We start from the raw sequence: 12,905 nt of genomic DNA, 5'->3' as shown, positions 1-12,905 counted from the left end.
AGAGAGAATCAGAGTGGCATATATTATGCCACTGATCTAACTTGGAGCATCATGCTTGTAACTCTGGGTGGCGACTGCAGACCTGGTAGAGCACACATGCTTCCATCCACAAGGACCCAGATTCAAACCCCCAGTCCCTATCTAATAATAATAAATCCATTAATTAAATTTAAAAAGTTAGGGCATTTGGCCAAGATAGTGGCAGACCTGTACACCCTGTTTTCTCTTGCCTGCACTGCCACAAAACTTATAACACATACAGTAAAATCAGCATGAAAACGAGTTCAGAGAAACTAACAACAAAAGGTGAGAGCCCAGAATCCAGACACTGAGGACAGAGACTCTAACAACAGAGGTAAAGACCCCTCCCCCATTTGGTTCCATAATACTTAGTGAGACTCCCCTTGTTGCCAGCTGCCCTACTGCACTCTTAGCACCACTGCTCACCTGGCTCAGTCCCCCCTCTCTACCCCCCATTCCACTGTCTCCTAATCAGACCCTAGGGCCACTGCCATCTGTCCAGCCTACTACTGCCTCCCACCCCATCAGCTCACCAGCCTGGCAGGAAAGGGAAAACGAAAGTCAGAAATGGTGTGGTAATTTCAAGTGGTTGAATGTGGCCAGAGGAAACTGCCTATGATGATGGGCTAAGACAACAGCTTGAAGAAAAACTCACTATCAGCAAAGTTCTATAAACCTTCCGGTGTAGCCCTCAGAGCTGTGGTCCTAAGCATGCTCAGGATTGAGAAGATTAATGCAATAGGATTGTACCCAAGGCAGAGCAACGATGAGGGACATGACAGAAAAATTCACTGCAGCAATCAGAGGAATGGAGACTGAAGTGATTGAGCTAAAGAGGGGCATACCTGCAGGAAGAGAGAGGCCAAAGGTCAAAGTGGAAATCCAGAAGTCAGGGTAAAGAAAGCCATCCTCTCCCAAATAGGAAAACGTAAAAAGAACTAAAACATATAAAAATAATGTGAGGAGGTTATGGGACATCAAGAGGAACAACAATCACAGAGGAAGAGAGAAAGGGAAAGAATTAATATTTATAGGTCCGGGAAGTGGTGCAGTGAATAAAGCACTGGACTCGCAAGCATGAGGTCCTGGGTTCTATCCATCGCAGCACATGTACCAACCAGAGTGATGTCTGGTACTTTCTCTTCCCTTATCTTTCCTGTTAATTAATAAATAAAATCTTTTTTAAAAAAGAAAAAATAATAATATTTGAAAGAAATATTCACTGAAAACTCCCCAAATTAAATAAGGGGATAGATACGCCTCATGATCCCCAGGTCCTGGAAGTTCAAAGAGCACCATGAAAAATTACTCCAAAATCTAAGTTCACTAGGGATTGTGAAAATGAAAATGACAAAAATCAAAACCAAATAAAAGATTCTGAAAGAAGCCAGAGAAAAGCCAAAGTCACTTATGAAGGACATTCCATAGAACTGTCAGCTTATTTCTCAGAGGAAATGTGAAAGGAGTTGGTGGACTGGAGTTGGTGTATTGCATCAAAGTAAAAAGACTCTGGGGGAAGGGGAGTATTCAAGTCTTGGAACATGATGACAGAGGAGGACCCAGAGGGGTTTAAAGTGTTATGTGGAAAACCAAGAAATGTTACACACGTACGAACTACTGTATTTTACTGTTGACTGTAAGCCACTAGTACTCCTCCCCCGGGAAAGAAAGAAGGAGAGAAAAAAAGAAAGATGAAAGGCTAGACAAGATAGGCAAGATGTATTCAAAGGTGTGAGAGGAGGAATCATCCAGCTAAGAATACTGTATACTGCTAGGTTATCAGTCAGGCTCGATGCAGACACGAAGAGCTTTTTAGATAAGTAATAACTAAAGGAATTCCTGTATAAGCAGTAGGAAAGGAACTATGTTGTTAAAATTCGGAGGCTCTTGCCGGGCTGGCTTGCTTCATGGCGGGTAACAGAGACGCGGAGACAACGGCTGGGCAGGGAAGCTGTATTTCTTTATTCAGGAACAACGATTCATAAACTAAGACAAACTAATCACCAAACAGAACTCTGCTGTCTCTTTGCGGCGGCGCAAGCACTCTTTCCTTTTCTGTAACTCGGGAACTCTCCAACTCTGGAACTCTGGAACTCTCATACTGAGGAACCCTCTGAAACTCTGGCACACTGGAACTCTCTCTTACTCTGTAACCCAGAAACTCTCGAACTCAGGAACTCAGGAACCCTCTCTCCGGGTTTCTTGGGGCGGGGCCAAGCAGGCCCGCGAAATTAACAGGACTGATCCAATTCTCTAGACGGGGGAGGGCTAGAACAAACCAATGTAAAGCATATGACAATTCCCACTATAAGACCAACAAGAAATATTAAAGCATACCTGCAAAAAATATTAAAAGAAATTAAGTGAAAATATGGTAGAACCTGGGGCCAGATAATGGTGCACCTGGTTGAACACACATGTTATAAAGCACAAGGACCAATGTTCAAGCCCTTGGTCCCCACCTGCAGGGGGAAAGCTTTGAGAGTGGTGAAGCAGGGCTTCAGGTGTCTCTGTCTCTCTTCCTTTCTATCTCTCCCTTCTCTGTTGATTTATGGCTTTCTCTAATTAATAAATAAAGATAATAAAAAAAAATTAAAAAATATATATGCTAGAACCTCACCCATGCTGGGTAAACAAACAAAGCAAGGAAAATAAGCAAAGCCCAAAGCTGTGGCCTCAGAATGTGAAACTCAGCCTAACAAGGGGGATGGGGAGGGGGCAATTTGGGGGGAGACATTTCTCTGAACTTTGGTGAAGGCATATGGGTGCTTTGGTTCTAGTGGAGTGGAGTTATGCATTTTGAGAAGGTGAGAAAGTATCCTTCTAAAACATTTACAGGGCTATAAACCAAGGTCACGTCCCTCAAAAACAAAGAAACTGATGATAAAAACATCTTTTTATTTTTTATTATTAAAAAATTTTAAATTATCTTTATTTATTGGCTAGAGACAGCCAGAAATCAAGAGCGAAGGGGGTGATAGAGAGGGAGAGAGACAGAGAGACACCGGCAGCCCTGCTTCACCACTCATGAAGCTTTCCCCCACAGGTGAGGACCCGGGCCTCAAACCTGGGTCCTTGTGCATTGTAATACATGCACTCAACCAGGTGTGCCACCACTTGGCCCCTAAAACATCTTCTTTTTAGGGTGGACTTCCTTAAGTGGGATTCTTGGGTTGGGAAGGGTTCTGTTTTGTCACGTGTGTGATCCAGGATTGAGTCCAGTTCTCACCACACCAGGAGCGGGGTGGGGGAGGGGAAGCTTTGGAACTGTGAAATCTTCCACTGTCTTTCTACTTGTCTTTCTCTTGCTGAAAAAATTGTCCCGGAGCAGCAAAATTCTGGTAAGGACACACATTGTCAAAGAGTGGGCTCACTGAGTTTAAGGGCATACCAACTGTCTTTCAGACAGAGGGAGATGATTTAGACTCCTGCCAGTATCCCATGGGTGTGCTGACTTTATGACCTTTGACTTGGGACTCTTCAAAAAAAATAAATAAGCAAGTCTGAAAATATTCTCTCCCTGGGCTGGCAGGTGGCTCACCTGGTAAAGTACACGTGTTACTATGCACAAGGACCTGCGTTCCAGTCCTGGGTGATCAATGGGTGCACCTGCAGTAGAGCAGTGCAGGTGTGTCTCTCCTTTTCTCTCTGTCTTGCCCTCGCTACCTCTCTATCTCACATCCTCTATTTAGAGGAAAGAATTAAAAAAAAAAAAAAAAAAAGGCTACTGGAAGCAGTGGAGTTATGTGGCTCTGAGCCCCAGAGAGTCCCTACTATGCTTACATGTATTTATATTTTTTTTATGTTTTATTCATTTTATTTGACTGAGCTGGAATCTTACACACGTGCGATTTCACTGCACCTGGTTTGATTTTTTCATTCAGAGAAAGAGACACACAGACAGACAAACAGACATGAAAACAGTGGAGCTTCTTCCGAATTATGATCCTCTCATGTGGTGCCAGCACTTGAACCCAAGTCACACCCTATCCAATGAGATGTCTTTCAAACAACTAGAATATTAAAATTATATATATGGTGTGTGTGTGTGTGTGTGTTTACATATTTACTGAGAGAGAACATGACTGCACCATTCTGGTGAACGGGGTGCTGGGTATCAAACTTGGGACCTCGCACGTGCAGGCAAGTCCTGCACTCTATCACTGAGCCACTTCCCCAGCCACAAATACACATTTAATTTAATTTTGTTATCTATATGGTCATTTCTGGGACTTCACTGCCCTGGAATGATTTTTCAAATAGAGACAGAGCTAGGCACATGCTAATGGTTCTGCAAGACTTTCATGCCTGAAGCTCTGAGGTCCTAGACTCAATCCCCAGCACCACCATAAACCAAAACCGGGCAGGGCTCTGATCTCTCTGGATCTCTCTCTCGTTAAAATAGATAAAATAAATATTTTTAAAAATTACCTGTGGATGCAGAGGCAGCACATGGAATTAGCTTTCCCTTCTGCTGATCTGAGGTGGGGGCTGTGGAGGGAGGGAGGGAGAGAGAGAGAGAGAGAGAGAGAGAGAGAGACTCAGTAGGAAAAGAGTAAACCTCATACTGCCTTCTTTCCCTAGGTTCCACAAGAAGCTGGGTTTTAGCTCCCTGCCTCGCCTCTCCTGATGAGTTCACCTTCAACAATGACAAGAAAGACCGCCCTGTGGAGGTTCTGGAAAAGCCTCTCCAGTCCTCCTCCCCTCCCGGGGCTGAGTCCTGCAGCCCCAGGGGAAAGTCCTGCTTCCTGGCAAGGCCCCAAGGTCGGGGCCTAGGGCGCAGGTGGGGCGGGGACGGGGAGGGGGCGGCGGCCCGGGAGTCCGCACCCACCGCGGGGTGTTGACTCAGCAGAGCCGCCCCTGGGCGCTGGAGCCGCAGCCTCCGAGTCCTGGCCCGCCGGCTGGTCCCACCCGGACGTGGCCGGACCAGGCGACAGCTAGCCCCGTCTCTCGGACCCCGGCCCCGGGACCAGCTCCCTGGATCCTCGGTAGGAAGTAAGCATCCTCACTCTAACTCTGTGCTAGGGGTTTTCAGGAAACTACAAGCTCAAGTCTCTGAAAACTTTGGCTCCGTAAAAAAAAAAAAAAAATCAATGAGAGAGTAGAGTACGTTTTGATTGTCTGGATTTTGATACAAAAAGCAAAGAAAGTAAAATGAGAAAGGAGAATGGTGTAGATTTAAGCCTCATTTGAATGATTACTCTTTATTTCTATTAGTGATTGAACAGCGTTGGATAAAAGGATAGTTTTTTTTTAGGGGGGGTTTAATGATACACCCATAAGTGTTTATCAAAATCATTTAACGTAATCACTATGGAAACATAATTTTTAAAAATTTATTTATTTTTTATTTATTTTATTTATTTATTCCCTTTTGTTGCCCTTGTTGTTTTATTGTTGTAGTTACTATTGTTGTTGTTGTTGGATAGGACAGAGAGAAATGGAGAGAGGAGGGGAAGACAGAGAGGAGGAGAGAAAGATAGACACCTGCAGACCTGCTTCACCGCCTGTGAAGCGACTCCCCTGCAGGTGGGGAGCCGGGGTTCGAACCGGGATCCTGACGCCGGTCTTTGTGCTTTGCGCCACCTGCGCTTAACCCGCTGCGCTACAGCCCGACTCCCTGGAAACATCATTTTAAAAGGGTGACTCTAGAGGGAGGTGGTGATGCTTATTTAACTCCTGGTCAGTAAATCAGTTTTAATTTTAATTGTTCAAAATATAGACAGAATGAACGAGACCACAGAATGAAGCTTCCTTCCTTCCTATGGGGGGATGGGTGGGGTGGGCTCGAACCTGAGTTGCTCACATGGCAAAGCAGCTTACCATTTTTTTTTTGTCAATGGTGTTTTTCACCATTGAAGAGTTTAGCCTTTAGATTAAAAACAAAACAAAACTGTGTTTGTTTGTTTTTTTTAGGTAGGGACAGAGAAAGGAGAGAGAGAGAGAAGACCATAAGGGCAAAGGTAGGTAGTAGGTAGCATAGTGGTTACTCAGAGACTCTCAGACCTGAAATTCCAAGGTCCCAGGTTCAGTCCCCCGCACCATCAAAAGCCAGAGCTGAGTAGTGCTCTGGTAAACAAACAAACAAGCCCCCACAAAAGCACAGCATTGCAACTTCCTTCTGTGGGTGGGAACCAGGCTTGAACTTGGGCAAAGCAGTGCATGACCCAGTTGAGCTAGTTCTCCTGCCCTGGCTTTAGATTTTGACCCTTATGAAGCTGCTTTTATGAGGGAATTAGTTTTGTGGTTGAGCCACCTTGGGGATATGGTAAAAGCTAGACCTTGCTCTCATTTGAAGTTTTGACATTGGCTGGTGGATTGAGCCAAGTAATTGAGGTGGTGTGTTTTTCTGGTGGGCTTGGGGGTGGTGTGGGGTGGGGAAAGGGAGCTGAGGGGCTTGGTTCCCTGAGGCTGGTGGAGAAAGATGTGAAGAGGTGCTTGTAGGAAGAAGACCCTTACACTGAGAGACCCAAATCCCAGAGCTAAATTGGGTGTGGGGGGTGCTAGGTGAGGAAAGAGGGATTTAGTTTCTTGGACTAGGAGAAAGCATGGACCAAGATCCCGGGGCCGGAGGGAGCTGGGTGAGATTTCCTTTGTGTGTGTGTGTGTGTGTGTGTGTGTGTGTGTGTGTGTAGGGGAGGGTAGTAGGGGAGGAGGAGTCTGGGAACAGAGGTGGAAGTTAATTCTTTCTTTTTTTTAACATTTTAAAACAATATTTATTTATTTATTTCCCTTTTGTTGCCCTGGCAGAAGTTAATTCTTTTTTTAAATTAATTAATTAACTAATTCCCTTTTGTTGCCCATGTTGTTTTTTATTGTTGTAGTATTATTATTGTTGTTGTAGTCGTTGTTGGACAGGACAGAGAGAAATGGAGAGAGATGGGGGGAGAGAGAGGGGGAGAGAAAGATAGACACCTGCAGACCTGCTTCACTGCCTGTGAAGAGATTCCCCTGCAGGTGGGGAGCCGGGGGCTCGAACCGGGATCCTTACGCAGGTCCTTGCACTTTGCACCACCTGCGCTTAACCCGCTGCACTACAGCCCGACTCCCAGAAGTTAATTCTTATAGTCTTGTTCACCAGGTTGAGGATTTGAGATGGTGTCCCTGTCCTGTGTGAATTTGGGACAATTGGGAAGAGGCTTAGCGGTAGAACAGATTTTGTTCAGATGAGGCCCTGGATTCAGATCCTGACACTACATAGCAGGCTGCACCAGCATGCTGGTTTCTTTCTTCTTCTTCTTTTTAATAAAGTTTATTTACTTTTTAAAATGTATTATCATTATTTTTATTTTACCAAAGCACTGCTCAGCTCTGGTTTATGGTGGTGAGGATGGGGCGGAGGGGGATTGAACCTGGGACCTTTGGTGCTTCAGGCCTGAGAGTTGTTTGCATAACCATTATGCTGTCTCCCCCACCCTTCTGGTCTCTTTTACTACCAGGACAAATGAATGAGTGAGTGAATGAATAAACAAAAGCACTGATGAATGAGTAAAATAAAACATTCGCAACCTCTCTACAAAACCAACCACAGTGGGGGCATAAATTTAGCGGCTGGCAGATTGTAAATACTCCATGTGCCCTAAAATTAAAGGAGGAAAGGGTCCCACTCAGGAGGAGTAACCATTTTTCTAAGAGGCTGGGTTTTGGGGGGAGCAATTTCTTGCTAGGTCTTTGATGGGGATCCTGGGTATATGAGCCACAGACCTGGCTCATTCCTGCCGTCTTGTTGCCTGCATGGGGCTGGCTGTGTTGTATGAACCTAGTCACTGCTCTGTTGATCACTATTTAGTATAGATCTAATTATCTAAATGTTACAGGAATATTCCAGTGCCTCTATTTTTTCCATACACCACACTCCCAAGAAGGAATGAATATCTTTGGACTGGTCATAGATGAAGTGTCAGGCCACACCTGCTTTGTGCAAGAGAAAGCTCAGCCCATAAGAGTGTAGTTCTGGGGGAGTTGGGCTGTAGTGCAGCGGGTTAAGCGCAGGTAGCGCAAAGTGCAAGGACCAGAGTAAGGAATCCCAGTTCGAGCCCTGGCTCCCCACCTGCAGGGGAGTTGCTTCACAGGCGGTGAAGCAGGTCTGCAGGTGTCTGTCTTTCTCTCCCCCTCTCTGTCTTCCCCTCCTCTCTCCATTTTTCTCTGTCCTATCCAACAACAATGACAAAAGGGAATAAATAAAAAAATTAATTAAAAAAAGAGTGTAGTTCTGGCATGCTTGAAACCCAAGAGGCCCCAGGTTCAAACCATAGTAACACTAAATGGCAAGAGCTAAGCAGTGTTCTGGTCTTTCTCTCACACTTACTTTCTCTTGCTGATGATAAACACATAATGTTATTTATTCAATATTATTATTTTTTAGGGAGGGCAGAGAGAGAGAGACAGAGTGAGAGAGAGAGAGAGAGCAAGAAAGAGACCATAGCAAAACTTCCTTCAGTGTGGTGGGGTCCAGGCTTGAACCTGAGCGGCACACAATCCAAGGGAGCTGTTTTTTCAGTTCTAAATTCAGTGTTGAGCCCCTGGAACACGAGACTCAATCTCATGCCTTAAAAAACAGAAAGAGAAAAAGAGAGAGTGTGAGCCCTGACTTCTGATGCCCTCCACACTGAGTCTTCAATCATAATTAAAACATTATTTATTTTGAATGGAGACAGAAATTGAAAGGGAAGGGAGAGATATGGGGAGGGGGCAGAGAGACACTTGTAGCACTGCCTCACCACTCATGAAGCTTCCCCCTTTGCAAGTGTGGTGGACCTGGGGCTTAAATCTGGGTTGCTGCACTTGATATCGTACATTTTGCCAGGAGTGACACCATTTTACCCAATCATAATTTTTAATCTTTATTATCTAATGTTTAATCTAATAATTGGTAGAATTGTTATCTTATTCTTGCTTCTATATATTTATTCTTGCCCCTTGCTTTTCATTGCTTCCTGGACCAACTTTCTCATTCACATAGAGAGACAGGGAGAGAGGGAGAGAAACTACGGAATCTGAGATTCCCCCAGGACCATAACACCTTCTGTGTGGTGTTGGGGCCAAAAACCAGGATCACATGTAGAGCAAGTCATGTGCAATAACCTGTGAGACATCTCTCAGGCCTTTGTTTAGGCTTTAAAATGATTCCTGTCATATACACATACCTATATACTTACATCTATACATACATACATATATATGTGTGTAAATATACACACATATATAAAATATATATATTTTCCTGCTAAACTTTAATTCAGCTAAAAAAATATTCACAGAAGATCTGGAGACTTAGAGAGGGGAAGGCTAAAGGGTGTTGGACTGGGAGTACAGAGCCCTGTGGTGGAGGGTCAACTGACATCCATCTTGGGGAGATGTGCTGGGGATTGAACCTGGGACCTTGGTGCCTCAGGCATGAAAGTATTTTTGTTGTCTCCCAGCCCAGCAAAGTAGTTAAAAACAAAACAAAACAAACACACTGGTCTTTGGATCCTGAGCACCTCCCATGTCACCTCAGACATCCTTTTCTTCCACAGACAGAGGCCTTGCCAAGATGGCGTCTGTGTTCCGAAGTGAGGAGATGTGTCTGTCGCAGCTCTTTCTCCAGGTGGAGGCGGCCTATTGCTGCGTGGCTGAGCTGGGGGAGCTCGGGCTGGTTCAGTTCAAAGATGTAAGTGCTGTGGACACCTGGGGAAGGTGGAGTGGGAGACGGCCACTCTCGGCACCACTACTTGGCAGTGGACCAAGGGACATGTTCAGGGAGAGAGGAGGCCTGAGGTGGAGCCCACAGACTCTGGCTCTAGTCTTTTCCTGTTGGAATTTGCTGGGATGCCAGTCTGGCTTCTCCTGCTTCTAGTTCATTTCCTCTCCAGGAACGTGTCACAGCTCTGATGTAATTCCTGCAGACTCATGAGATGAGACTTGTCAATGTCTGAACTTCCCTGTTCCAGTCTCTTGGAAACAGAGTTGGCAGTCAGCTGAGGTAAAGAACAAACACCTCATCACAGACCCCTGCAGGCGTCAACCCGGCTTTGACCTAGCACGTTATGATTGGGCCCTCCTCAATCGCTATCGCTATGGAACAGGCCATGGACGGTGCGCCGCTATGTTCCATCGCTGGGGAGCCAGAGACGACCCGAATTGCCCCTGCGGCAACAGACAGACTATGACCCACATAGTCAATGACTGCCACCTCTCCAGATTCAAAGGAGGTCTCGAAACTTTACATCAGGCTCAATCTGACGCTGTTGACTGGCTACGGAAGAAGGGCAAACGCTAGAAGAAGAAGAATGTCTTTGTGTTGTGTCACCCGATGGCATAGCAAGTCACTTCCTGTGCAGCATTTCCAAAACATGGAGAATATGCAATGGGCAGATGAGTAATCTAGCCTTGTTTTGAGGACATTTATCTATCCAGGCTTTCTGACCAACCTAAGGACAGAGTACCCCTGGGGTCGACAGTAGCCCTGGAGTGGCATTCTAAGGATGGGCTCTTCAAAAAAAAACATTTATTTTTCTGAGTAAGACTAGAGCTCAGCTGATGGTGCTGGGGATTGAACCTGGTCCTTCAGGCATGTCAGTCCTGTTCTCACATGAAGAGCTGCCTCTCTGGCTCTTGGGTAGATTCTCTTGTGTATGGTATTGGGGTGCCAGTTCCTGGGGAGAGGGTCATCCTTGCCTAGCTCTTTAGAATCTTAAGTCTATCAATAGAAAGTTGAACTCATGGTCTGGGAGGTGGTTCAGTGAATAAAACACTGGACTCTCAAGCATTAGGTTCCAGGTTCAATCCCTGGCAGCACATGTATCAGAGTAGTACACTAACTCTCTTTCTCTCCTCCTTTCTTCCGTATTAGTAAGTAAATAAAATCAGGCAGCAAGAAAGAAAGAAAGTTAAAGTTTTGGTTAGAATGAGCCTGCACCATGAATCCACTGCTCCTGGAGGCCATTTTCCCCCCTTTTGTTGCCCTTGTTGTGGTTATTATTATTATTGTTGATGTCATTCATTGTTGGACAGGACAGAGAGAAATGAAGAGAGATGGGGAAGACAGAGAGGGGGAGAGAAAGATAGACATCTGCAGACCTGCTTCACCGCCTGTGAAGTGACTTCCCTGCAGGTGGGGAGCAGGGGGCTCGAACCGGGATCCTTATACCAGTCCTTGCACTTTGTGCCACATGTGCTTAACCTGCTGTGCTACCGTCCGACCCCCGGCAGTCTGGTTCTTTTACCCCTACTTCCTAGCACCAGCAGTTCTGCAGTGCCAAGAGCCCTGGGCACAGAGGCTGGGTTTGTGTTGGTGGTTGGGAGACGTGGCAAATGGAAGTGCTGTTTTCCAGGTTATGTCCAATGATGACTCTACAGAGAATGTCAGGACTCAGTTGTAAAATTACTGCAGCTAAAATCAAGAAAACTTTAGCTGGGGTGGGGTAGGAGGGCTGTCCCTCTAGAAGTGGAGGAAAGGCTTTGGAGCAATTGTGTATAGAAGAACATTCAAATGTATTTTGTTGCTTCTTTTTTTGTTTTTATATTTATATTTATTTATTTTTCCTTTTGTTGCCCTTGTTTTTTATTGTTGTTGTAGTTATTGTAGTTATTTTTATTGTTGTTGTTATTGATGTTGTCATTGTTAGATATGACAGAGAGAAATAGAGAGAAGAGGGGAAGACAGAGAGGGGGAGAGAAAGATAGACACCTGCAGACCTGATTCACCACCTGTGAAGTGACTCCCCTGCAGGTGGGGAGCATGTGGGGGGGCTGGAACCAGGATCCTTACGCTGGTCTTTGCGCTTTGCATCACGTGCTACCGCCTGACTCCCTTGTTTCTATTTTTTAACTAGAGCACTGATCAGCACTCTGGCTTATGGTGGTGTGAGGGATTGAACCTGGGACTTCAGAGCCTCTGGCTTGACAGCCTGTTTGCATAACCATTATTCTATCTACCCCCCACCCGCTGCTTTTTTAAATTGTCGGTAGGGTTGCTCTGGGATTCTGTGTCTACGTGACAAATGCACCACTCCTGGTGGCCAAGTCTCCCTCCTTCCCACCTTTCCTTCCTCTTTCTCTCCCTCCTTCCCTCTCTTTTGTTGATACAGAGAGAAATTTGAGAGGGGAAGGGGAGACAGAGAGGGAGAGGAAACGAGAGACACATGCAGCACTGCTTCACCACTCGTGAGCTTTCCCCTTGCAGGTGGGGAACCAGGGGCTTGAACTTAGGACCTCACACATTGTAATATGTGCGTTCTCCTGGGTGCTCCACTGGCCAGGTCCTGTCTATCTTGCTTCTAACTCTCTGCTCTTCTGTGTGGACAGATCTGCTCCTAACAGCTTCTAGTGCCCTTTCCTAGCACTAGCAAAAATTATGCTCATGTTCAGCAGGGAAACAATTACAGAAGCCAGACCTTCTGCACCCCATAATGACTCTGGGTCCATACTCCCAGAGGGATAAAGAATAGGAAAGCTATCAGGGGAGGGGTGGGGTACGGAGTTCTGGTGGTAGGAATTGTACCCCTCTCATTCTACGGATTTGTCAGTGTTTCCATATTATTAAAAAACAAACAGACAAAACAGGCCAACCAAAAAGACTGTTGGCAGCCGCTGCTTCTAACACACACTCTCTGTTTCTCCCCACCCTCCTAGTTGAACTCGAATGTGAACAACTTCCAGAGGAAATTTGTGAATGAAGTCAGAAGGTGTGAGTCCCTGGAGAGAATCCTCCGTGAGTCAGTCCTCTGCTTCTGGTCTCAGTGGGAGATGACGGGGAGGAGGGAGGAGAATTCCCAGGGCCCAGGGAACAAACAGGTCTCTATGTGCCATGATGCTGGAGCCAGGGAAGGGAGGCTGGAGATGGCATCTGGGTGTGGGGACAGGTCCCAGGGCACTCAGGCTGAAGTCTGGCTTGACTTGAG

General features: G+C 45.8%; 1 protein-coding gene across 2 annotated transcripts in view; it reads left to right on the top strand.

Moving 5' to 3' along the window:
* Positions 1-4,870: 4,870 nt before the first annotated feature.
* Positions 4,871-12,905, top strand: part of ATP6V0A4 (ATPase H+ transporting V0 subunit a4) — a 57,911-nt gene continuing 49,876 nt past the window's right edge. The window contains exons 1-3 of one of the 2 annotated variants that reach the window (XM_016189135.2): positions 4,871-5,016; positions 9,540-9,673; positions 12,637-12,715. In XM_016189135.2, the coding sequence (XP_016044621.2) occupies positions 9,557-9,673; positions 12,637-12,715 (196 nt within the window). In that variant the 5' untranslated portion in view covers positions 4,871-5,016; positions 9,540-9,556. The remainder of the gene's footprint in view (positions 5,017-9,539; positions 9,674-12,636; positions 12,716-12,905) is intronic. The other variant, XM_060196654.1, reaches the window with a different exon arrangement.

Source organism: Erinaceus europaeus, chromosome 8 (assembly GCF_950295315.1).
Source record: "Erinaceus europaeus chromosome 8, mEriEur2.1, whole genome shotgun sequence".
In the NCBI taxonomy this organism is placed as follows: domain Eukaryota; kingdom Metazoa; phylum Chordata; class Mammalia; order Eulipotyphla; family Erinaceidae; genus Erinaceus; species Erinaceus europaeus.
Note: the sequence above shows the minus strand (reverse complement) of the source record. Positions and strands in the feature narration are given on the sequence as shown.